The 27,908-nt window shown below is 37.9% G+C and overlaps 1 protein-coding gene across 7 annotated transcripts in view; it reads right to left on the minus strand.

The window, feature by feature from the left end:
• Nucleotides 1–27,908, minus strand: part of nfic (nuclear factor I/C) — a 116,662-nt gene that overhangs the window by 67,866 nt on the left and 20,888 nt on the right. For 6 of the 7 annotated variants that reach the window (XM_089119713.1, XM_089119711.1, XM_039677538.2 and 3 more), the window contains exon 2: nucleotides 6,071–6,602. In XM_089119713.1, coding sequence (XP_088975839.1) covers nucleotides 6,071–6,602 — 532 coding nt within the window. Of the gene's footprint in view, nucleotides 1–6,070; nucleotides 6,603–11,740; nucleotides 12,145–27,908 lie in introns of those variants that run through there. The other variant, XM_089119712.1, reaches the window with a different exon arrangement.

A 27,908-nucleotide genomic window follows, 5' to 3' on the forward strand; every position in this document is an offset into this window, starting at 1 on the left:
CAGTTTCATGGAGATCGGACCATAGGTGGCACTATAACGGTTAAAAAGCTTTAAAACCATGCAATTCCAATGTTAAATTGCCTGTATTGATTGGAAATGGTGTTTTACATCTATTATGTCCGTGGATAAATGCATGTTAAATAAAATTGAACGCCTTTCGATGCTTTTGTGCTTAAAGGCCTGAACTGCTTGAACACCGATAAATGCTGCTTGCAGCTTTAATTTCTTGGTTTTCCCTCATTTCATCTCTAGTTAATTTAGAATAACATGGTAATGAATAATTGCCACATTCATGTTCTGCTCAGAAGTTTAAAAACCCTGGCACAATGTGGCACAGAAAGCAATTTCAGACAGAGTTTGCACGGATAAAAACACGCAAAATCATGCCAAAATCGTCGAGTCGTGCAAGAATTTTCGAGTATTCTCATAAGCACTGTCTTAAATCAGTTAAATTAAGTCTGAACGTAAAGAGATTTGTGAAAATGTGATGCGTGTCAGATCCGCATCGTGTGCGGCATGTATTAAAGTGACAGCAGCCTAATAAACCCGCTGTTGTCTGTCATTAAGGACAATCAAAGAACAAAAGAAAAAGAGAAAATCAGTTTTGTAGCTTTAATAATTATTAATCTATATTTAATTTATAAATTTAAGCAGTGAAGATTGTGAAGTGTTTGATAACTTTATAAAAATGTTGTATATTTCTTAACTGTAAGACCTGAAAATCTTAAAACAAGTTTACAAGGTTAGATGGGTCAAAAACAACATAAACAAACTTTTAATGTGCATTTTGGCAGGGCAAGTAAAAATCTGAACTTGTCTGACTGGGCCACATTTATTTTGAAGTTGACTGACTTAAATTAAAAGTTGTTATATTTAAAGCCTAATAAATCTTAAAAGGGATCGCTTGCAATTCTTCTGTAATGATGAATGGATATAATTAATAGTAAAAACAAAAAAATCTAGACATCTTACAGATAGGACCCTCATGCAACAGAGCAAGTTTTTAGTGGTATAAAGACAAACCGTGTCAAAAGTTGACATGATATAATGGAGCTTTGATTCCTCTACGAGTTGTTACTGAACTGAATATTGACATATTCCAACTCCAAGGGTTTCTCCCTCCAGACAGACAGAGAGGCTGCATGTCAGACTATTTTAACAAGAGTGCTTTCTCTCTCTCTCTCTCAGGAAGCGCCGTTTAGAAAGCAGACAGGATTGGGTTAACAGTTATTTACTGTAAATAGCAGGTCTTTCGCCGAAATATGTAAAGAATCAGTAAAGTGTGAAAAGAAAGTTCTGTGGGGTTGGAACACTTTGATGTTTCTTCGTAAGACCCGCAAGCTTCAGCCACAAGCGAGCAAGTCTTGTTTTGTTTCAGGAAATAGCTCCTTTGGTTGTCAGTAACAATATCTTTGCTTTAAGTACATTGAGATGCAAAAATCTGAGACACCAGTGAAAATATCTCACTATTCTACTTCAACTTTTTCAGGAGAAATTATAATATCAGCATAACAACCTGAGAGAAACGTTGCCTTATTTCATGGTTTGTATCTCTTATGCTTTATTGACAGTAGCACTCAATCTCCATAAACTCCACAAGTTACAAATCTGATGATCATGTTCTCCCGCATGATTTGAGAAGAATCCAAAGAATCCATCTGACCATCTAAGAGAGTTCACATGACCAATGTCACAAATAATGTCGATTTACTCACTTGATTAGTTGCCTCGAAATGCAGACCTGAATCTGAAAAATGTCTTATTCATTTTACATTACATTTCATAGTTCAAAATGTACCCAATTACTAAAAAATGTGTGTATTTCCAAGATTAAATTAGATTAAATTTCCAAATATGGTATCAGAACCCCATTGTACAGTATATTTGATGTTAAAGCTTATTACAGAATTATTATAACAACTTACAAACGTAATTATTACTGACATACAGTACCTGTAGAGTACAAGAGAGTTAAAAATGTTATATAAAAAAATGTATCTATATATTTTTTCTAAAAACAACAACAAATTTCTCCTGAAATTTCTTCGCAGGCTGCTGGCCCTTTAAGAAGATAAGCACGCTGAACACCTCCCCCTGTTGGAGGCTGACAGCGCTGTGAACTTGACCTGATCTGACCCTCTTTCTCCCACCCCTCCCAAATTTCCGCTGCCAGAGCACTGGAGCACATTCCAGCTCCTCAGTGTTTACTGAACATGTGTGTGTGTGTGTGTGCGTATGTGCGCGTGCACGTGTGTGTTTGCTGCATCTTCCTGCCTGGCTGACTAATAGTGCATTCTCACATGTAAAACAAATGGATAGAGAGTCTAGTGCCTCTTTGTTCACCCGAACACGAAGGGCAGGATACCGGGGCCTGGAGACTGAGCCACGGCTTGATATCTGGCACAGATGGCTCCAGTGTCACCAAACCAACTGTGTCTTCTGGTTCGCTCAAACCACCATCCTGTTTGTTTTGACAAGTGAAATATTTATTGTCCCAGCAAAACCTTCAGAGCTTGAGAGTTATAAAAAAAAAAGATCAGAGGAGGACTGGGGCACAAGCCAGGTCATGTGACCCTGCTGGAAACTGATACGGCTTAAACTGAGAGCTAGATAAATCGTATATCTCTAATGAGGCTGGTAGCCTAATCTTCCAAAAATGTAATTAATTTGATCATCTTTCAGGGGAGCCGTTTCACCCCGAGAGACTTGCGGTTAAACCGTTTTGCGAAGCGAATAGTCTGTTGAATGAGAGAAGGAGGGCAGTAAGAGTAATGGCCACTGTTTCTCGATCTGGCCGCCATGCGGGACCCCCGCCCCACCCTGCTCTTCGCTCCATTAGCAAAGATACTGAAACAGAGCTGAAAGTTCCAGCGCGCGCGCACACACACACACACACACACACACTCTCTAATACACACAGCTGCTGCTGCAGAAACACTGCCGGCCCTGTTCAACTTCACCGAGATGAATGGAATTTGAGCATGCCTTGCAAGTGAAAGATGGCCCTGTGCCTTTAAGCGCAAATGCTGACTGTATGCCTCTTTCACTCTCGCCTTTCTTTCAGCCACTCCCCCTTTTTCTTTTCCTTGCACTCCCTCTCCTTCTCTCTCTCTCTGTGGTGCTGCCATTAGTAGAAGTGAGGGTGAACGGACAGTTTCTTATCGGACTGTTTACAACAAGGAGTTTGTAGGCTATTAGGCAGGTCAGGTGACATGCAGGCTGCCTGTCTGACCCAGACAACTGAGGGTGAAGGTCGCCTGAGGGGGCGGAGAGAAAAAAGGGGCGGAAAAGAGAAAGAACGAGAGAGTAAGGGAGTGAAAGACAGAAATAAAAGGCAGGCTGCAACCGTAGATTTTCAAATGCTTGGCAAGCATTTCTATCCTTCTACAGCGCTCATGCTGATGTGATTTTATTTTTGTACAACAGAAGACTAATAAAAGTTTTTAGTTCCTTAAAGAGCTAAAGAATCTAAATTTTATGTGTCGGCACACAACAAGCAGACTGGAACAGAATATGCGAATGTAATGGTGTGACATCAATTTAATAAATAAACTACCGTTTTAAAGATTTAGATTTATATAAGTATATAAGTAAATGCTGTTATTTTGAACTTTCTATTCATCAAAGAATACTGGAAATAAACACTGAAATAAATGTAATATGGTTTCCAGAAAAGTACCAAACAGAACAACTGATTTCCACATTAATAAAAAATTACCTGAGCACCAAATCAGCTTATTAGACACTGAAGACTGGAGCCATGACAGGAATAAATTACATCTTAAAAATATATTATAATTTGGGATTTAATGATTGCAGCCTTGGGAGAGACTTCTTTTGAGCGATTCTGTACTCAAGTCTGAATCACTGCAAACGTAAGTGAAGTGATACAAATGGTAAAAAGTTGTTGGACTGTTTATCAGTCTCATATTTTTGAGGACTGGAACTAACTGCAGTATAAAGAGTTTTGAGAGTCAATCAATTCCATTTACATGTCTAATTGGTAAGCATATCTGCTAAATGAATAATAAGGTGCAAAACGTAAAACTCTTCTGTTTATATAGATTTAGAGTACAATGAAAAAGAGAATACACAATTCAAACACCATTGAGACCTAGTAATTTAATAAAAGTTTTGAACACAATCTAGCACAGAGGGAATTTGACAGAGATGCTATCGCAACATTCACACAACTTAGAACGTTGAGTCACTCTAACTGCTGCTGCACTGAACACACACACACTTTATTATCCTGTCACATTGACCACTTAACTGAACTTATATGCATTGCAGATCCTCAACATACACACACCATGCGGTCACAGAGACTGCGCATCTTATACTTCTACAGAATTATTTGTGAATGACAGTGAACGGTTTTACTTTAAAGTTCAGTTTATAACTGCTGCTATTTAGTGTCTATCAACTGTGGGACTGTGGCATGCTGTTAATTACCACAGAAAATAATGTTGACTCATGCTCAACTCATACTGGTTTTCACAAACAAAAGGAAAATGCATGTTCAGTTATACGCAACGGAAGCTTAGGGGGAGCATAAATGTGAAGGTTGTCGTTGACTTCAAGAAATTTGCAGTAAAAATGGTTGTTGATTAAGCCGTTAAATTGCCTGAATCTTCTTTCTGAGGTCTGACTACTTTTCTAGGTGGATGAACTTCTGGTTACGGCTTATCAGTTTGAGTCCAGTGGCTGGAGTTTGCTTTATTTTGGAGTTTTTTGCTATATTATTTCCAGGTTGCTTACTGGTATCCTCATGCAGACACCAAGTTACTAAGTTTACTTTCAGTTTATTAAAGTTCATTTTAAATGTATACATTTATTACCTTCATATATTTGAAATAATGTGCAAGGTTGCTTATTGGGCTTTAACTGTAAGCATATTATTAAGTTTTTCTTAAACGATTAAATTAGTAAGATTTGTTTTCTAAATGGTCTCTTATGCAAACCAATGCTGCATTTATTTAAAAAATACAGTCCAAACAGTAATATTTTGAAATATTACTACAAATTTAAAATAATGTTTTCTCTTTGAATACATTCTAAAAAGGAATTTATTTCTATGACGGGAAAGCTGAGTCTTCATTGTCACACGGTGCTTCAGAAATCATTCCTAATATGCTGATTTTGTGCTCAATAAATATGTATTATTATTAATGCTGAAAACAGTTGAGCAGCTTAATATTTCTGTGGAAACCATGATACAGTTTTTATGATTATTTGAATAAAAATATTTTTTTTTTAAACAGCATTTGTCTGTTTTTTAACATTATAAATGTATTTACTGTCACTTTTGATCAATTTAATAAGTCCATGCTGAATAAAAGTATTCATTTCTTTTCAAAGAAAAATCGTACAGACTGCAAAGTTTTGAATGAGAGTGTACCTAAAAATATAGAAATTCTGTGTTTATTTGAAGTTTATCTCTGCATATGTATCCTTTGAATACCAACAAAATGATTATGGTTTCATACTTCAGCAGAGACAACTAGAAAATGAATACCGCGTTAAATGGTACATCAGCTCATGTATCCCAACAGCTTTCAAAAAAGTTTTATTTCAACAAAAAAAAATAAAGTAACTTGAAACACATCTACCTGCCTGTCAGAGCAGACCCACTTATTTTAAACGATTTACGGAGCAGTGTTTGGCACTGCTTATGTTTTAAACTCCCTTTCAGTCTCTCTGATTAAAACCAACTTCCCGTCAGTGATTCTGACAGCACAGCTCTGCTTTGAAAAAGTCGACAAGTGCGGTGCCTCACGGTGTATGTTCTGTGGCCTGCAAGCTGAAATACTGGCGCTCCTGGTACCAAGCAGCACAGGATGATGAGTCAACAGCTTTCTCAGAAAAGCGAGCCAGAGCATCTTTCTGTGATTTACGCCACATACCAAACTGCCACTCAACAAACTTAAGTTTTCTCCGTACCTTTGCAAGAACAGGAGGACTTCCCAGTACTGTCATCACGATTCAGAGGAAGCGTACAGTAGTTCTGAGAACCATCCTCTCCCCCATGCGCAAAAGCAATGTTAGTGTAGCAGGTGTGCAAACTCACCTCTCTCCTGCACAAAGTAGGCGAGGTAGAGATCCAGCTCTTTGACGGACACGCTGATGTGATGGGGCTGGACGCAGAGAATGGGATTGGAGCACTGGCCACCTTTGACCAGCCGTTCCCCGTCCGTGCTCTCCAGCGGGATGCCCTTGAACAGAATCACCATCACCAGGTCCAGACGCCAGACCTTATCCGCCTGACGCAGGCAATCTATGCGCCTCATCTTCCCCTTCTGGTCTGGGTTGGAGAGGACGCAACACGGAGGCTTCTTCCCTGTGATGGACAGCACAAAGTCCTCCCGACACTCCGGCCGGATGTCCTTGCGGAGCTTTGCGAGGAGGCGTGACGCCCACTTTTGTTTGACCTCGGGCTTCTCACCCAAGAGCTCATCCTTGACGGCACGCTCCTCATCCTTGGTCATCCGCTTCTCGTGCTTTTTGAAATATTTGCGCTTGCGGGCCTGCAGGTTGAACCAGGTGTAGGCGAAGGCACGCACGTGCGGCAGCAGCGCCTCGATGAACGGATGGAATTCATCCTGGAAAAGAACAGGAAAAGGCGAGTTATTCATTGTGTTGTTTACTCGTGTTTTCTGACAAGCAAAAGCCACATCTGCAGTTCAATTCGAGTACAAAGAGGAAATGAATCATCTCGGCTCCTTTCTGTATTGACGCATTTATTGAAATGCGTTTTTTCCCTTTCGCTGTTGTTTACCAAAACAGAAAACGTAAATTCCAGATTTAATTTTGTCTTTAAAAAAAGTCTCAATGATATTCAACAACAGATTTCACAGTAAATTGTGTTAAAATTTCTATCGCACCCACCCACAGTCCATTGTTTCCATCTTTTGCCGAAGCCCCATGTGCAGTCATCATTCATCCAATTATGTTTTGTTGACTATTTTCACTTTCAGTGGTAAGTTTTCAACAACAACAACACACACAGATGTACCTCCCAGGCACGTCGCAGACCGCAGTCTCTTAACCGTTTAGTGCGGCATTCATTTGGTCTGACTAATTACTTCCATATTTGACCATTTCTAAACCCCTAAACTAGCACCAGACCGTGCTATAAATGTTACTAAAACCCCAACCGAACATTAAACATGCGCATCTATCAATTATCATTAACAAGACTCGAAGCTCTGTGCGCACTGCCGTGACCATTTGTGCATGTGTGTGCATAAAACAGTCATAATGAGAGCGCTGCTTTACAGTTCTGTGATAATCATCAGCCCCGAAAAATCCCCACATGCGAATGAAGCTGTTCAATAGGAGGGTTTTGCGCTTATGGCAAAGTAATGAAACTCAGAATCAAGCTGAATGATGTCAGCTGTTGCATCAATATAGCATGACATAGTTACCAGTGTGTCACTTCTGCTTAGGCACAATGCAACCACAGAGAGAGAAATGGCCAAGGGCTGCTTGGCCACAGTAATTCAAACAGAGAGAAATAAAGAAAAAAAGAAATCACAGCGCTCCCCGGTCTGTGGCTGTGCTGTGAGCACAAAGCAGGTTTTAAAGGAACATAATGAGACGCGACTTCGGCACGCTGTGGATCTCATGCGATAAGCCAGTTCTGCAGCTTACGGCAGCGAAAGAAATGCTCTTATGCTGCTACAGCACAGCTGCTTCACAGAAACCATCTCCTGAAACACCAGAACATTTACCATCTAAACCTAAAGCATCTCTTTCCTTAAACATCTACCTCAAGACACTCAAGATCTCAAATGGCAGGCCATGAGCCAAAAATAAACCTTAGGCATGTTCTGATCTGTTCTGAAAAAAAAACAATGCTCTATGCAAATAATAAATGCAACTAGTCAAAAGAATAGCATTTGAAAAATAGTACAATTGGACACAAATCATGACAACCAAGAACAATTCTACTTAAAGGGAAGGGATAATCGAAGAGAAAAGATAAAAGAAGAGCAAATCGGCTGAATGCATTCGAAAACGGTAAAAATCAACTGTTTAACTCTGGGGGAGTTGTAAAATGAGCCTATTTCCAAAAAAAGTGGAGTATCCCTTTAAGATAAAAGAAAATACAACCCAGACTATGTTAATACACTTGCTTCAAGGGAAAAAAATGAATTATCATTATAATAATTATCATTACTTTAAATAATAATAGTTATAATAATTTCTTCCTTTTTCCATTGATGAATATAAATAAATAAAAATGTATTAACAATTTTACTTAATTTTGTAAGAGGATTTGAGAGACATTTCTGTTTATTGCTTTACCAATATATGTTGCCCCAAATATCATTGAATTTAATCCCACATGATAATTTGAGCAGAATATGGTTTCTTTAGTGCAACATTTTGAAAGGACCCAATTTGCATTTGTAACTTGGACATGGAGAGCTTCAGAGATTCAGACATGGAGAGCACAAAAACTGACTGCCCTGTCCTTGTGCTGCTTGCGCTCTAAAAACCTCTTTTAAGAGTGTTCTCACTGAGATGGGCTGAAAATAAAAACCATACTTAACATATTTTTTAAATCTAATAGCAACAGCAGGGCAAAATGTTTTTATTTCCAGCTATTTAAATTTTTGAACCGGGACAAGCTGAAAGCAAACAGGGCGCAAAAATTGGAAGGCTGAGAGGCCTGTAATCAGCCGACTCTGAACCGACGGAACTGATACAGTTACTGAGTAAACTTTACAAAGATTTACAAAGAAAGAAAGAAGGAATGAATGAATACGGGAAGTTAAGGCTGACAAAAACCAGAGAACCAAGCTGTACAAACAGACACAAAATACGGTGTCCAAAAAAATGCTAAACCCTCGTCAGGTTCAACCGCATATGTTTAGAGAAACGGTAAGGTCGTTTTATTTAGCTTGTGTTAATGTTCAAAATAGTTTGACCCAAAATAGTTTTCCAAACTAAATTTGGATCCATTGAACAAATATTCAAATGGACATTCTGGCTTGAGAGCTCAGCGCAGTCTGGGCACAATTTACACCCAGTGACAATGGAAATTTCCAGGAAGGAAAAGCCAGGAGGAAATAGTGATTTCAGGAATAGAGGGTGATTAGAGATGGGCCTGTTTCCCTGCAAACATGTGTGAATGTATTTTCTTCTTTTTAGAGCTCCTTTCATTGCTCTTGCTTCAGCACCAACCACTCCAGCAAAAATAAACATTTGTTGGGCATTTTATCCTTTCCGCAGCCTTGGAAAAAGGCAGGTCAGATGAGGCCCAGATGAGGTAAGTGTGCATAGGACTGGGAAACTGAGTAATTTTTTGCATCACGAGTGTTGCTAAACAGAATTGCAAACAGGTTTCCTGAACACAACCAAAATTATAAAATCACAGTACAACGAAGGACCACTTCTGCAATTAAAAATAAAAAAAAACTGAAGAAATAATTAATTACTAAACATGTGTACAAATGCATACCATGGTCTGAATACTCAATTCTGGTTGGCTGGAAGGTGTGCAATAAAACGGTTTAACGCTCAGGTAGTTCCAAGTCAATTTAATTAATAATTACCGTTCTATATTAAGTGCACGCAATCATACGTCACTCACACAGAGAGAGCAGAGATCGCGCTGCTCACGGCGCACACACAGAAACTTGTTATCAACGCTGCCCCGTGACTTTTATTACTAAAATAGCTTCGCTACTGAAATGCCACATTATAAGTTCCTACAATGAGGGGTTAACATTGCTGGTTTTAAAGTAATTAAACTCCTAGCTTCGTTGTTAATAGAGAGAGAGAGAGACAGGTAATTCACGCACACACATCTCCTAAATTAAAACCAAACACTGAATAAAATTAAAATCTGATTAGATGAGTCACATTTAAAGCTGCTGTTAAAGTGATAACATATTAACATGTCACAATTCATCAGTTGAATTTTGTATTTATGTGGCAAGTTATACATGATTAGCTATATAAATCATAAAAGAAAGTTTTTAAACTACATATTAGGTGTCAAATAACTAGCCACAATGCACAGAAACCTCTTAATTAAAAGTTGTTCCTCTTCTTGACTATTTTGGTAGTAATTTTGTATTACTTTCTGTAACATCTGCAATAATACACATACACATTCCATCCCACAGCCAAGCTCTTGATAAGAATAAATGGTAAATGATGAGGAGAAACAACATCAGCTGAACTTGAACCTGTGTCACCCACATAAGCATCACATCTCAATGGATAAAAGGCCTGGAAATATTTTTAAAATCTCCGCTTTACTGCTACATTATTTACAACACCAACATGAAGACTTTTAGTGGAGAACTGAGAAGCATATTGCATTTCTCTCCTTCCTTCTTTCCCTCTCTTCTGCCTACTCTGTCTTTTTCCATATTAGGCCTGGACGCGCTCCAACGGAATGCTCTGTTTTTACTACAATCAGTCTGAGAAGAGCGCTCTGACTGCATTTCGTGTGCACATTAAGGATGAGAATGTTATTGATAAACAAGGCTGATGAATGGCTTCATTATGGCAGATGAACTGAGCATCTTTGATCTGACGGAGGCTGATGGCAGGGCGGCTGTGATAGCATGAGGGAAACAGTGACCACTGGAGTGTCCTAAAAAAGCCAGGCCTACCGACGCAGCCGCTCTCGCTCTGTCAGCCGCACACACACACACAGCTGTATTTATGCAGTAATTGAATCATTTTGTTATTGCGGAGCTCAGGGAAATGTGTTTTTATTCCCGTCCGTTGCTCGGATACCATCTTTATTATGTCTTAAACAGAGAATGTGATTTTTTTTCTTTTGCGCAAATCTTTTTCCAAGTACAGACAAAGAGAGAGAGAACGGGAATGAGAGAAGGAGTGGAGAAGTCCAAATGATGACAAAATTGGGGTGTTGCGGTCACACACAACCACACAAAGTGTTGCTATGGTCACTCTGCGTGTCACAAGCATGTGTCCCGGGCTGAGCTTTTCCCAGACAGTTTTACCTCAAATTACGTGGTCGGGGGAATTGAAGATTGACTATGATCCTGAAAAATTAGAAGATTTTCCAAGACACATCATTAGCAATAAAAATAACTGCTGCTTTTAAAACTACTATTTTAGTAAAACCATATGTGGCGATCAATTAAATAACGCTGTTTTCATACTTTGCTATGATTCACCTTTCACCTCGTGCAGAGAGCGGTGTGCCAAGGGAAAGAAAATGCCAGTAAGCCTTGAATTTTTGTAACACTGCAATTTACCCACAATGCCCTCTGAGCATTAACAGCAGACATTCACCCCCCCACCCTTCCTGCACTGTTGCATTGCTGTTGCCAAAAGCACTTTCTCTCTCTTTCTACTGACTGGCTGAGGAGTGGATCGTCTAGGATCTGGGTAATGGATTCAACTTCGACATTCTTTCAGAGACACAACAAAACAGGGATGAGTAGGCATGCTTCTGTTTGGGACACATTTAGAATGAGACATTCTGGGTATTTCATTGTCCTGCATCCTTTCTATACAAGTTTTACAGCAATAAAATATGCACTAATATATCACCAAGCAAATATAATTTTAAAACTATTGAGCCGAATAGTAAATGGAAAATTGGCACTTTTTTTTACATTTTTGATAAAATGTATACAAACGTACAAGAGAAAGTTTTAATTTTAGGTGCAATAATTTTAGGTTAAAATTTTATTTTAAAGGAACAGTTTACTACAAAATGCTAATTTTGCCATCATTTACTCACCCTCATATCTTGCGAAACAAGTATGACTTTCTTCTGAGCAAGACAAAAGGTGATATTTAGCAGAATGTCCAAGCTGCTCTATTGATAAAAGCGTTAAACAATAGAAGTCAAGCAATACTTCCATAAAACATGGAACATAATCCATTGAATATTAATGCTCCTTGTGCTCAATAAAAATTCTGATAGTTTTCTGACTCCCATCACTGCTTGACATTATCTCCACTACCAAAATTACAAATTTTAAGACTGTATTAGTCCACACGTAAATCTGAAAGAAAAAAACACTTTCTAAAATAAAAACAAAGCACTATCTACTTTAAAGAATAATGAGCTATTTAGCTAACTTATCATGAGGACAAGTTAGATCTCTATAGTCCTTTGTGTGTCTTCCTTTCTAAACACTGTTGGATACATCTGAGAGCTTATCAAAGACACAGAGCACTGCAGTAGGTTATTCCGGCTCTGTGCCCAGTGGGCTGATGGGAGATGAGGTTCTGAATGCTGAGTGGATCAAAGTGGATGTTCTGACTGTGACTCACACTGCCTCTTTCTTTTCCTCCCTCTCTTTCTCTCTTCTGCACAATCGCTGAGTCAGCCCTCAGCCACGCAGCATCATAATGGGGAGGGGGATGCTGGGTATTAACCAACCTCTCTCAGGAGGAAAGGCAGTGTGTGGTGGATGTTGTGCTGCAGTGGTATTCGGGTTACACTGTTTGCTCTTTCTATTTGATGTGACATTTTTATTTCAAGTAGGAAACTAGTAGAAATCTAGTAGGACTGTTAATTTAGAACAATAATATAAAAATGTGACGTAGCAAAATGCTCAAATCAGCAACACACGGTGCACAGGCCAAAGATGCCAGTCTGAATGTGAGCAACAACAAAAAAAACTAGTGCAAACGAGGTGCAAGAGCACGTCCTGTATGAACGCCCAATGAGTCTTAGACATACAGTTTAAACAAACTCGATTCATCTTAAGCCTGTCATACAGTATACAGTCCAAAGTAATCAAGTCAATTAAATGGAAATAAATTGGCTTCTAAAGCTAAATCAATCAGTATTTAATTAATTTTTTTTTTAATAAATCAACAACTCAAATTTCTAGTTGTTTTTAATCATACTGCCTTAGACCTGCTTTAGAACGGTTTTAAATATGTATATAGATTTAGAATTATAATTTCTCACACTCAAGGACTTAAGTGAACTTGAAGTGAAAAAAGTGATTAACATGGTGACCAGATATGTTATCTAAAAATACACACTTTCTTTACACATTGAGATAATATTTAAACGAAAATCTTGTAGCCAAAAAATAAATAAATTCAATTACAATAAATAAATACTTCCCCTTTAATCGGGCTAATTGGATTGAAGAGGAGAAAATAACTTCTGAAAACAAAGATCATGATAATATGGGGCAAAACGATGGTGGGAAATTTCATTTCATAAGCACAAAGGACAACGGGAAAAACAAAAATGAATCTCTTCTAAAGCATACTCCGAAGGACGCATGTGACTTTCTATCATAGGATGGAGTCACAGGGTTCATGTTCCCATGACAGCTAAAAGCACCTGTTTCATTAGCATCTGAAATGCCACGAACCTCCCATTGACAGAACAAGGAGAGGGTTTGTTTACTCACGATTTTAAACAAAGATGGACCAGCATAATTATATGCATGATTCAATCTTTGCAACAATTAGTGTCTCGCAACCACTAGATCTTCAAGTCTTTGTTCCTCATGTGTCTGATAGAATTAGGGGAGTGGGGGAAGGAATGAGTTTCTTTCTTCTGTTGAACTCAAATAAGATATTTTGAAGAATTTTGGTAACCAAACAGTTGACGGCACCTATTGCATAGTATGTTTTTTTTTTCCTACTTTGAAAGTCAGTGGGCCCTATTAACTGTTTGGTTACCCATATTCTTCAAAATGTCTTTTTTTAAGTTCAACAGAAGAAAGAAACTCATTCAAAATTGGAATAACATGAGGTGGGTGAGTAAATTATGACAACATCAAATTTTTTTCGGTGAACTGTCCCTTTAAAATATGAAAAAATGTTCGTCCTTTCCTATCCAAAAAGCAACCTGACTAACTTCATACATCAGCCCTGATTTTGGCAGAGATTGGGGCTCACGAAACATGAAAGTATAATTGTGCGTGCAAAGTTCTATGGTATTTTCCACTCAGCAGTTGCTTGGTTCATTTGCAGAAGGGGTTGCCAGTTGTGAAAATGTCCCCAAGTTTCCTGGTTTCTAAATGACTGAGGACAAGATCATAGTGAACAAAGAAATGAAGCTCTGAAAGCTGTCAGACACCTTGCACCTTACCCACGCAAACACAAGATTTCTGTGATGCTGCACGAAAGGTCAACTATTTTCCTTGAAATTATCAAGCAATATTTGATTTTCATTTCAGAGAGAAATCTATCTCCCTCTATTTTCCCTTTTTTGGCCTTATTCATTACACATGTCATGAGCAGAATGAATTTGTAGGCTAAATCAATCGTAATACCATTCTCATGTAAATTGCTGCATTAAATGTATATGATTTTACAATTTTTTTATGCATTGTTTCATGCATCAGACCCAATCAGAGACTATTTATATAGAGACATGCCACTTCCTCAATCCTTAATACAACTATATCCACAAGTTTCCTACGCCCCATGAGGCCTTGCGTCAAAAATGGGCGCGACTTCCGAAGTAAACAAAGCGCGATTTGACATGCTTGACACTCGTTCATTCAACAGTTGACAGTCATTCAAGTTATAGCTATCCAAACTAGCTAACGATGTGGGAACACAACCTCAACGTAATTCAAAAGGGTGAAATAACAGTACCTTTACCCTCCGCAGTAGTTGATTGGGAGTATTATAATAACATTATTAATAATCAATACTCATCAAGGCATGGTGACAGACAGTTGTGTGAGCTGACAAACAATTAAAATAAAAAATACACACTTAGTCATTGTGCTTTGGAGTTTATTCAAAATTATAAATGAATGTGCTACTTGAATACATTAACTGGCACATTTGGTATTCTGTCAACACAGGCTTTGATCCTGAGTTTAGCTGTAACATCAGTAGCGAACAGCCAATCACATGCTGATAGAGTTTATAGAATATTAAGAATTTAAACAAATGTACACAGGAAGATTCGTCGTCTTTTGGGAGGTGATGGAAACTACAGTCGTTGGCAGGATCAGAGACGGGCTCTGGCAGAATCACTCTGATTTCGTTTTCAGCTTATGTTCAAAACAATCACATTTAAACCACTGAACTAGTTTAGTCCGGTTATGCATACAACCGCGAACAGCACATGTTGTCCCTGAGCTCCGTAACGACATCTCTCATAAAGATTTGCGTCTTTAAATAGTAAAATAATTCTCCGAAAAACAGCTAGCCTCTTCGCTAACTAACACACAAAATACCATTGGAATGCTACTTCCGCCGCGTCACCGGAAGTTTCACCCACTTTATTTTTTACAGGAGCGCCCCTCGGAAACTTGTGGATAGGGAAAACCCGTAACACCAAAGATGACGGTTGTATGCACATGCCCCTCCCTTCCCGCTGGACAGCCAATCGTCTGCTTTTAACAGTCAAGCCAGGAAACATTTAAGCCTATCGTCTGGTTCCACCGACGGATGCGCACAGTTGAGGTTTGCGTCAGCGGAAAATACGTTACTGTTTGAAAAGGCGGCAGATTTGATATGTGTTAGTTGTAAAAATATCAGACATCGCAAGTCTCCCAAAGTTCCGGGAGTCTCCCGCAGATTGATAGCGGCTCCCTGACGACCAAAAATTGGTTCAAATCTCCTGGAATCTAGAGCGAGCGAGCAGTAGAGAGCGAGAGAACCCTTGCGCATGCGCAGTAAAAGTATAACCTGTGGGGAAAAGGGCGTTTTAAACCTTATTTTGGGGCAAAGTCATCACACTTTTTTTATTACTGCAGTTTTTATGTCCCGCTGACCAGTGAAAGTGCAGTTCTGAGTCTCTGCCCATTCATTTAGATAGGAGCCTGGTCTTGTTAGTCCGAAATAGCTGCCCGGAGGCGTTGCTAAGATGGTGGCTGAGTGGCATGACTCGCCTAAAAGGACTTTGGGCCCAATGCAGTTTCCACCTCTTCTTCTCTGATTAAAGTCAACATAGAATCAAAACTGACGCGGTGTACATTCAATGCACGATCCTGATCTTTTTGTGAACAATTCATCTGTGTATGTTATAGAAAAAGGGAAAAAAATGACTTGCTTTCGTCAATGACTTGCTCGTCCTACTAAAGGACTTCCCTTTTCCACTGACATTCCTTGGTAAATGCAGCATGGGTCACTAGATAATGTTGACCAATACACAAATAGCTATTTAGAGACCGTTCCATTCCGATACATAACATCCAATCAATTCCCATTGTATAAAACCAAGCCCTGCTCTACGTTTCTTCTCACTGACTGAAACTCCACTTGGAAATACATGTCACATTATGGAAGTAAAATGGGTTGAGAATGACAGTTGACATTAAATGTTTAAATTTTGCTTGTTGATCTCATTTCTTTTCTAGGGGATAAACACCCTCCCATTTTCACATGTAATCTATTGCTCAACAGAAAAGCACATGGGTATAGCATTTCCTACTTTACAATATGACAAGAAACGTCATTTGCAATGATTTTAACTTCTGTAATGAGATATAGGCCTACTCCCAAAGAGAAACAAAACATTTAGTGGAAAATAAACTTAGGATGATGAGACTTGATTTTCTCCATTTACATTACATTTATTCATTTAGCTGACGCTTTTATCCAAAGCGAGCGACTTACAATTGCTATATATGTCAGAGGTCGCACGCCTCTGGATCAACTAGGGGTTAAGTGTCTTGCTCAGGGACACATTGGTGTCTCAGTGGACTCAAACCCGGGTTTCTCACACCAAAGGCATGTGTCTTCTTATCCACTGTGCCATCACCATTCCTCCATAGGAATTGACTAAATCATGAAAAGGGGCCTATATGATAACAGCATTCTCAGCATTCACGCAGCCTTGATAATGCCATCTGTAAAAGTCATTTCAGAGGCAGAGAAAAATTATCACGTAGACTAAAAAACAAACAATTTTTCTTCAGAATAACATGAACATGATGAATTATGCACAATAAGAGTCAGTAGTGACATGTTCATCAATCACTATTGTTGAAACGTTGCTTTTAAATACCTTCTTCAAACAAATATGCCAGCAGTTATTAATAATCTACTTTGTCTTCCTGTCCACTGTATAGTCTGGTTGAATACAGCTCATACCCTCGCTCCACCCATTCACACTTTCAGAGGAAGGGACAGCTGCAGCTTCGTCGTCTTAGCATACATGCTGACCGCAGAACCGCAAATACAAAAAGCCCAGTGACTCCAAGCCCAAACACTCCCTAACAAACATACAGGCCGCAGTCTGTTCTTATGCTGTTTGATCATTAGAGACCGCTAGAAGAGGCTGGGGCATAACCGTGCTCCTGGGAAACAGCTGTGCCTTCCCAGAATTGATTTGCGCAATGAATCACAAAGCCACACAAAGCTCTCGTCTGAGTGCCAATCAATTCAACTTGGATTCAGTCATAGGGCTGCACGATATATCATTTTAGCATCGATAATGCAATGTGCATTATCGATGCTATACTTGACATCGCACATTTAATCGTCTCCGATGTGCGATGTCAAGTATTTGGGATCGCACGGTTCAAAACGCATTTGATTCCCTAATTAATTTCAAAGTTTAACCATCATAGAGTGAAAGTTTATCAGCACAAGATGACACGAAAGAGAACTCAATTCGGAAGGCGCGTTGTAACAGTATTTCCGTACCTGAATACATTTAGACTTACTGAAAAACATTTCCAATGGCTTCAATATTATCATTTGCTATTATTGGTGCAATTGTTATTATATTCCAATTACCAATATCCCATTTCATACTTACATATTCCATGCCTTACCCACAACAGTATAATTAAAACAATGCATAAACTCTGACAAAAGTAATACTTAAATGGTTTAGATTAGATTTATTATTTATTTGATTTATTTGAATATGCCGCTTTGTATGTGATTGCTTTAAAATGTAATTGCTTTGCCATTTACAAATTAAAATTTTAATTTTAAAGTGTGTAAATGTTTGTATGACAGACATTTTATTTAAAAAAAAATGTGATACACCTAAACAACTCCATAAAATAGATTTTAATTTTTTCAATTCATTCAATTTTCATTTATTAAATTTTTTTCACGTACGCACAATTATACTTCATTCCTCTCTTATTCCAAAGAGAGATTACCAAAACAAACATATTTTTCATAGGAATCACATGTACTGATTAAGTGTGCACAATAATAATAATAATAATAAAACAATTTAATTAATTTTAATTTCATGCTGACTTCAAGGTCTGAAGGTTCAAACCTTTAAACCTGGTTTAGAACACAGCTCTCCTGGGCTCTCATTACAATAGCCAAGTGTCTCAGACAGTTTGAGCAGTGATTCCAGCATCAAGACTCATAGGGTAAATTAGAGCCGGCAAGCTGTTTGGAAAATGCAATGCATCCACTCCACTTGAGCTATGACCTTTGCATGCCATAACAATAGGCATCCATAATAGAGGATTAGAGACTTACTACAGACCCAATCTTTGCATGATTCTGAATGTACCCCTCTCTCTCTCTCCCGCTCCCTCAACAGACAGGACTCGGCTGACCACTGAGACTAGCTTAAGCTCAGCTCTTGCTTCCATTTGCTCTCAATAGCCAGTTTACAAAGGTCATGACTCATGACCCCGAGATACTCTAGTCAGACATCCATGAAAGCATCAACCTGCATTTGCTTGACAAATCTACAACAACCAACATTAAAAATGCATCCGGTGTTTTAGATTAGACTGATTAGATTGCTGTGAAATAGAGCAGACATTTTTGGGGTTTAGCCTAACTTTGATTGCCAGTTCAAAGATTAAGCAAGAATGCATTGTGCACATTGATAGTGACATTTTAATATTTTTGCACTGTCTGCAATGATTCACTAGCGGCCAATTCACTAAATGATTTATGCAAATCAGGTTACGGCGCCAAAATCTGTAAGGCATCGCTGCACCACTGTGATTCAGATACCTGAATCAGCTCTTTAAAATGCCGTAAGTGTGCTCGTCTACACCAGCCATCTGGATATATGCCCAGGTATAACACTCTTCTACATCAATTGATCATCATTTGATGAATAACTGCTGCCACGATCAATAGAAAATACTAGATACAATAATCTCTTTTAAGTGAAATTGTGTTTCTGTTTTCCAAAAAAAAAAAGCATCACTTACATACTTTCACTATTTATAATCGCCTACCTACGATTAACGTACATGCTTTTGGATGACACTCTTATCAAAGTGACACACCTTCAAGGCACACAATATTTAGTGCTTATGTTTTCAGGGCCTTTGCATTGCCAATATGCTAGCGAAAAATTAGAATTAATTTAAATTATTAAAACAATATTGAACTGAAATTTGAAAAAAATTGGACACTGCAAAAATGTACCTGCATGAAAAAAGTTTTATTTTTATCTAGAAAAGGAAGGCCTGTCAAGACAAACTTTGAATAATGTCTTGACAAAATGGTCTGAAAGTTTAAAAAGTTTAATTTCATTTAAAAACTAAACATTACTAAATTAAGTATAAACTAAAAGCCATTTTTCTAGAATTCAGTAAATTCCAATTCCTTTAATTCCAATAAAAGTCCAATTTAACTTCCTGTAGGGTGTAGTAAAAAAAAAATGAGTTAAACAGAAGCCTATTCATCAAACCTTTGCAATGTTAAACAGGGTTGTTGGTGGTTAGTTCAAGACGCTTTTTACACTGATATACTCCAAAGAGAAAGGAGAGATTAAGTGATATATAATGAAAGATAGAGCATTACCATTGATGTTTCTAAAAAAAACATGGGGCCTGGGACAATTTTTTTTCCATAGAGGACCTAGACGAAATCTCGTCACAGGTCCCAGGACAATGCACGTAGTTAAACCAAGACAGCTCTTGGATCCTACCATGTGATGTCTGCAAACAATGACACAGTTACCTCAGGTAACCTCAGGACTGCCATCCAACCTTAATCCCATAAATACACACTGTATTTGGATATAATCCAGCTGTTTCACTCATCTAATCATCACACACTTTCATTTAAAAAGGGAAAGCTTTCACTGATCTATCTTCTGTAATGTTGAAAATAATGGCCAGTAGGTATGCATTTAAAAAACTAAGGGTGCAAAATATAGCAAATTGTGATAAAAACCAATCAAATGGAAAAGAACAGTATACTATTCATTCCATAATATCCCACTGACTGAAAATACTCGGTTCAACTGATTGCTTAACATTGTCGCAGTGAAGATGATTTGATCATTTTTCATACTAATATTCTATTCAAGGTGAATTATTCTGAAAAAGATTCAATTCTACAGCATACTACAACCTCAGTCTAAAATCAAATATTAACCTTTCAAATAAAAGCCAGATCTATAAGCAAACCTGCTGAATTTACATTTTCCAATCATAAAACAACAGAACAATAGAAAAACAATAGCTCAGCATTTAGAAGCTACTGTATATTAATAATGGATGAGTTTAGGACAACCAAGCATGAGCATACAGTATGTAGCTTTAAGAGAAACTCTAACGCTTCAGAGTGGGGCAATGTGCAGCAATCCAAAAAACGTTCAGATCTGAAAAGTAAAAAGAACATGCTTGTTTGTTATGCAAAACATTTACCTTTTCTAAGTACTAGCTTAAAGGGATAGTTCACCCAAAAATGAAAATGTGCTTTTCATTTACTCTCCCTCAGGCCATCCAAGATGTAGGGGTTTTTTTTCTTCAGTATAACAGTAAAGAAGTGAATCCGGAATCCACTGCCGCTTCAATATATTATTCTTTGAGTGGTTGGTAATCAAGTTATTAATCAATATTTATCCTTCTAAATATTAAACGATTGTTTAATTTCTTCAAGCTTATGAGATTTAGGTAGTTATAGAATTACATGTATGTTCACTGGAATGTACCTCTCTCCTCGTTTTTGAGAAAAGCACACAACACGTTAAATGACCCCAGTGACTCCACCCCTTCAGAAGACCTTTAGTTGAGACCGTGGTCCTTGGTGATTCATATAATGTCAACAGCTACCGTCACTTTGAGAGTAAAAAACATACTGAATCAATACCTGTGCTCCTGACAAAACATTGAGGTCTCATGAAACAAAATGTTCGGTCTGTGCAAGAAACATTATTTAATCCACAGCCTTTGGAAACAGTCCTGGAGCACAAACTTCCTGTCATATAATGACGTATGAGCGGGAGCAAACACACACATGAGCTGATATGACGCTGTATTTGTTTACAACAGAGAGTGAGTGTTGTATTGTTCATCAAAATGGTACATACTTGTGTTTATCCTGGATGCCGTAACCTATATAAAAATTATCTCAATTGGGAGGATTGATTTTGGCGTTTGAGTTCCCGCGTGTACGTCAATATGTGACACGAAGCCATTTGCAGAGGCTGTGAATTACAGGTAATAATGTTGTAAATAATGTTTGATTTCTTGCACAGACCAATCTTTTCGTTTCATAAGACCTCAACGGTTCGTCAGGAGCCACAGGTTTTCATTTTGTTTTGCCTGTATATGTTTTTTTTTACTCCCAAAGTGACGGTAGCCATTATATGAATCCGCAAGGGCCACAGCTTCAGCTAAACATCTTCTTTACTGTTCTACTGAGGAAGAAGAAACAAAAGCCTGAAAGCAAAATAACAGCAAATTTTCACTTTTGAGTGAACCATCCCTTTAAGAACATTAATGGCAGCCACATTAACAGATAACCTTTTGTGAGTCTGTGTGGTAGTTCTGTGTGTTTGGAGCCAATTAAGCCAAATTGTTTTTGAAATTACCCTAAAAGATGGAAAAGCATAGCATTTACAATAGTGCCATTTGGTACTCAGAGGGGATACTCATCACAGGAGGGGGGGGGGGGGGGGGGGGGGGGTTTGGCTCTTTTTTCAAAACTTTTAATAAATCTTGGGAATTGCAGCCCATGGATAAATCTATTTGTCAGCCCTCATTTCCAAAATGAACATACATAACATCAGTAAAACACTTTTGCACCACAGTTTTTTAAATAACGCTATTGCATAATTTAATTATTTAACAAAAGCAGTTAAAATGCTTTGCATTGTCACACATCCTTCTAACAACCCATTCAAGAATCATCTCCCTTACATTATCATGAATACATTTTACTGGATGAACTTATGGCACATTCTGTAAAAGCTTGTCTGCAAACAACAGTAACAAAAGGATCCCAAGCTTAGCGAAGTCAATTGGCTGCACCCCAATATTGTTACATATAGCAATGGAAAAAGGTACAAAATTAAAGGAAAAGCAGTGTTTTGACTTTAGGACATGATGACAGAAGTGGGGAAGGTCATCATGTCCTAAAGTCAAAAGACCGGTTTTTATGGGGCCTTCGGTCGGTCTGCAGCGTCTTGGATACTGGATGACCAAAACAGAGCTGGACTCGTTGCCTTTCTCTCGGTGGGTTTAATTACATTAGCCCTGTAATTGAATTTAGCTGAGGCTTCGGCTCATCCTCTGACAGCACGGTTCTAATCCTGGGAAAATGAACTGGGTCTTCCCTCACCCTCTGAATCTTTTAGTCTCAGTGTACCATGGGATAAGATCAGATCTAAATATCCCAAATCAAATTAAATCTACTTCCAAGCAGTATGAATAATTTATCATCCCAAAAAAGGGTCAGTTACAGATCATTTCAATTATTTAAGAGTCAGAACTAAATTTCAGGCTAGTTAACTCTAATTCAGCCTAGTTTGGCTCCTCCGGTAGGGGTGAGCAGGTTAAAGTGTGTTTTCATGTCCTCGCATTTGTCTGATGGACAACAGGCCTTCAGTCAGAGCCTGAGACCATTAGTTGTTCTTGTATTGACTACCTCTTCCAACTAATAAAGATACCCACAACAATATTGGATACATTCACCATGGAATCAAGATAGTCAGCTTTCTGGTGATTCTGAGGTTTTGGTCAAATACTGAACATGCAATTTTCGCTGTCTATAAAACACAATATGCTGCTTCAAATGGTTATTCATGTAAATATGCATTACTTTAACAACAAGACGAGACATTTTAGCATACCAATCACACCAGCAAGTTTATGGCACACTCAACTAAGAAACCTCAAAATTATCTTAGAGTTTCCCAGCAGTAAATATGACTTGAGAGGGCGTTCATGTCAAGTATTTACGATAATTCCAACAGCACATGAAGGCAGCGTAAGATCCATCTTTAAACAGCCAACTTTACTCACAGAAAAACGACAGTTTCAACTGTCTCCAGTTTGCATAAATAGTGCCACTAGCAAGTAAGAAGGTCACGCCTTTTGCAAACGCTCTATTCACCGACATTTAATGTGGTCATTAGTCACAATATAGTCCAATATTTTTTCCCCACTTTAAAAGAGTTAAGAGTCAACATTTTTGACCATTTATTTGAAAAAGGCAGTTTGACCTGGTTTTGTCATTACATCATGCGGACAACTTCATGGTAGTTGAACAGAACGTTCTGATTTCATTTTACCGAGAAATGAGAGAATCGTTACAAATAGCTATTTTGGGGATATGCTGGTGACATTATTCAGCAACTTGGTCATTCAGAAAACAATAAAAAAAGATTAACATTCAATTCATCTATGTGCTCAGAAATTGCTTTGCAAGCTCTACTACACCGTCAATGTGAATGTCTATAAAATCTCTAAAGACAAAAATGAATCAATAGGAAAAGTTCTACACGTTTATGCGCATTTCAGTTCAAAATTCCAGTAGAAGCTAATCATGATTTCACTTTATGTGTGACTTGAAACCAGAAATCCGGTGCTGTGCAGATGAATTCTGAAAGAGGTGAACTTAAATTGTCCTCAGAGCTACTGATTTTAAAACTCAGTTCTCTCCCAGAAGTAAGGTGAGAATAAATTGCGAAGCATGCAGAAACTCTTTGACTGGGGCTCTGAAAGTGCATGAACTCTTGAAGTCAGTGTTTCCCCTCAACAACAAAGAACGAGAGGATGTCAAAACCTGTCTGAACCTTTTCTGACCTTAAACCACTCAAAAAAAAAAAAAAGGTGGGATGAAGGTAAAGTGTTTTCTCTCCCCTTCTCTCTATACATCTCTCTCACTCAGGCTTTCTTTTTCTCTTCCTCACGGTTACATTCAATTACATAACCAGCTAGCCTGCTAATCTCCATAATCCGAGTCATGCCACAACAGGGCCCCGTACAGAGCTCAAGAACAAAGCCTGCACTAAAAACTCTCATCTTCCTCTGTGAGCGTCAAGGACTGGTGAACAATGCTTCCTACAAGCTGAACAAAATGTAATTTCCACACTCAGACCAGGAAAAAGTACATTAACTTCTTTGTACAGATGATGTGTCTTAAAAGAGGCTCCTTAAATTTGTCAAAACCTCATAAAATCAAAATCAGAGTTTGTGGCTTTTAGTCCATGCGTGTTCGCTTGGATCAGATATTCCCTTAAATATCAATGTCTTTCCTCCAATACTATTTGCAAATATAGCTGTGACATAAAGGATTTATAGTATATTTAATAAAATAATATATATTTTTTTTACATGTATTTAAATTAGGGCTGTGCAAAAGTTAATTGCGATTAATCGCATCCAAAATAAAAGTCTGTGTTTACATATATATTTGTGTGTGCTGTATATAATTATTTTGTATATATAAATACACACACATGCATGTATATGTTTAAGAAAATGTGTTATTCCTATATAAAATATTTATATTTATATAATATAGATTATGTATTTATATATATATATACAGAATTTAAGAGCAAATAATTCTTAAATATATGCATGCATGCATAGGTATTTATATTTACAAAATAATTATATACAGCACACACAAATATATTATGTAAAACAGACTTTTATTTTGGATGCGATTAATCGCAATTAACTTTTGCACAGCCCTAATTTAAATATATAATTATAGTACAATTATTTAATTCTATTTTATAATTCTATTAATTAATTAAAAAAAAGGGGCAAGCCTGTTAATATGTCCGGTCCAAACTTCCTGTTTCTTTAGAAAATATGTTAACAAAATACAACAAATAATTGCATTCAACAAACTCCAAAAATGCCCGAAAACTCTGAAATTTCATTATTTTCGCTTTTCATTATAAATCATTTACTTTTTCAAAAGCTTTTCATTCATTTATTCTTTCTCAACCGGTGTCATACTAAGAATGCTCAAATACTGTATGCTTTAGAATCCGAAGATAATTACAAAACAGGCAACAACTGTTGTGTCAACAAATAAAAATGATATTAAGAAGAAGAAAACGAAACCTGCCATTGTATTGTACCAATTTGTTGCACTGGTCTATGCTAAATGCATACATGTAAATGGCATGGCACTTAGCTCTTCAAGAAATTTAGCTATGGCAGTCTACAAAAAGAACAGCGCACAACCCATTTTTAAATGCAAATGAATAATAAACCAACTAATTAAGCATTATCACTAAACTGGCATGTTGATCAGTGCACAAGCTTCTTAAAAAAAACGATTGCCCCACTACTTGCCATGTAGCAAGCCAGAGTCATATTAGGCCATAGCCAAGTGTTGACGTGTCCTCTTGCTTTCCCAGCACTGCTCTGTTTGGCTCAGATCCTAATTCATAGAGATATCTGTCTAGGCCTGTAGTGTGCAAACACACACACCCACACACACACACACGCATATATAAATATATACACACACACACACACATATATATATATATATATATATGATATAGCTTGCCTCCAGTTTTAGCTTTGACACCTTTGATTCTTTTTTTATCTGTTATATGTGTGAAGCAGGTATTAAAATGCACTGCACACCTTACACCTGAGAAAGAGGCCAAAGAGCATGTCATTGTCAAGAGAATGGACTTCAACATCTGCAACGAGACAAAGCAGAGATAAACAGATGTTCTCTCACAGAAGCAGTGAGATTAACTAAAAATTATTTTTTTTAAAAACTATAACAAATTGGGATCTTTCAGGGCATTTGAAAGGATATAATCAGATTTTACTGAAAAAATAAATAAATTCAACATGCCTGTATTCATAAGTCCTAAGTGGGCCCTGACAGCATTCCGAAAAATGACATATTATCACTACACTTTTTATGCAAATACGTCACTGAAAATATCTTGGCCTTAATTGCCGGACAGAACTTCTGCCCTTAGCCTGGTAATCCTCTTGCACACCACTAATACAAAAGCTTTCTTTCTCCTTTGTCCTTCCTCGAAATGATCCCATGCAGCTACATTCTTTTCTCCAACGCAGCCCTCAGATTGTGATGAAGTGTTGCTCTGGTGTGTTTTAAAGCAGCTCCTGCCCTTTATCAAAATAACAAATTGATGTCACTGCATCCCAAAGTGCAAGAGCAGGAAATAATTTACCTATGATTTGACTTTAATATTTCTTTGTTGGAGAAGCACAAAGATTTTAACTCATATCTGGGCTGCGTGCCTAGAACATGATTTTGGGTCCAGAGAGAGTGATAGAGAGAGAGAGTTTCCAATGTTGCCAATGCCACAAAGTCCAGTGGGCTTTCCATACAACTTTCCCCATCTATCTGTCTCTCTTTGTCTTGTTTCTGGACCCCAGGTTTCTCAGTGATGACAGCTATTTATGAAGTTATACAGCGTAATTCACCGCATACACGTCCAAAAAAGCTCTTTGTGATACTTAACTTTCACGCAAGAATCACAAACAGAGTCTTGAGTTGTGTCACACAATGAGAAACGTAATCTCACAAAATCAAAACTAAAGAGTTTTAGGAGCTCTCAGCGCTGAGATAAGGCAATGGTGGTTTAACACGAGAGTGTAATTGAGATCGCAAGAATGCCACAAGTTTCATTCTATTTCAAGTTCCTGCAAAACAAAATTAAATGCATCACCACAGGTCATTATTCAATCGCATGTCAGTGGAACAATGAACAATGCGTCAGAACCCCAGCGGCATACCTTACGGATTCTGTTTGCATGGCTTTCTTAATATATCAGGATCTGGATCATCCTTTTTCCTGAAGAAGGTGTCTTAACCTGCAGCTCAGAATGAGTGGGCGGACGCATGAATCAGAGCTGTCAATAAGAGAGACAGAGCATACATGCACGTGCAGCGATAAACATTCTCATTATTGTCTTGGCTGAGAACTTCAGGGAGGATACATCAACTCCCTGTAAAATAACACAACAGATTCTGTCAACTACCGCCCCCTCAACCCACCACACACACATATTAATTAACTACTGAGCTATATGCTCAATCTGGAAAGAAAGCTCTAATCTATCGGAATGAAATCTTTCTGATTTTAGAGAACTCCATGATGGGAAAGGAACAAGATCTAAAAGTCCAGCTCTACGCAAGGCCACAGGGATCCTGCTGTTTGCATTCAATGCACACACAAAAAAAAAGTCGCTTATCTTGCAGTATTGGAGAGTCTCCATTACACCACAAGATCAGCGGCATCTTCCTCCAGCTGCGGTCCAGGCACACACACTTATACACACTGAAAGAGGGTGAAAGCTTGCTCAACAACCCTTTCAAACCATTTGCAACACAGAAGATCCTCCTGATGGATTATGGTATATGAGGAATGCGTCCAGTGACATGCGTCTTTGGGCTTCCAGTCAACATGCGGCAAACGTTCTGGGACATGGGCACAGAGGCATTAAAGTACTATAAGACTTACTATACAAATGGGTAAGTGTGGGAAAACAAAAGAAAAACATTTTTTAAGGGCACTTAATTTAACGATGCTCAATTACTCCGTTCTCCGCTATTAAAAGCGTTTGTCTGGATATATGTCGGCAAATATTTCTGCACCAGAAAATGCAGAGAAAACATTTTTTCTACAATAAACAGTGTCATATCATCCAAAGGCCAGCTGAACCAAAGGCACAGAGCTCTCAGTGGCAATTTTGCATAAGTGACATGCAATCAAAAAGAGCAAGTCTATCCATTCATAATTCATTTTTTTGCATTATTACAAACAAGGGAATCGT

Source organism: Pimephales promelas, chromosome 14 (assembly GCF_988280905.1).
Source record: "Pimephales promelas chromosome 14, fPimPro1.hap1.1, whole genome shotgun sequence".
Lineage (NCBI taxonomy): Eukaryota > Metazoa > Chordata > Actinopteri > Cypriniformes > Leuciscidae > Pimephales > Pimephales promelas.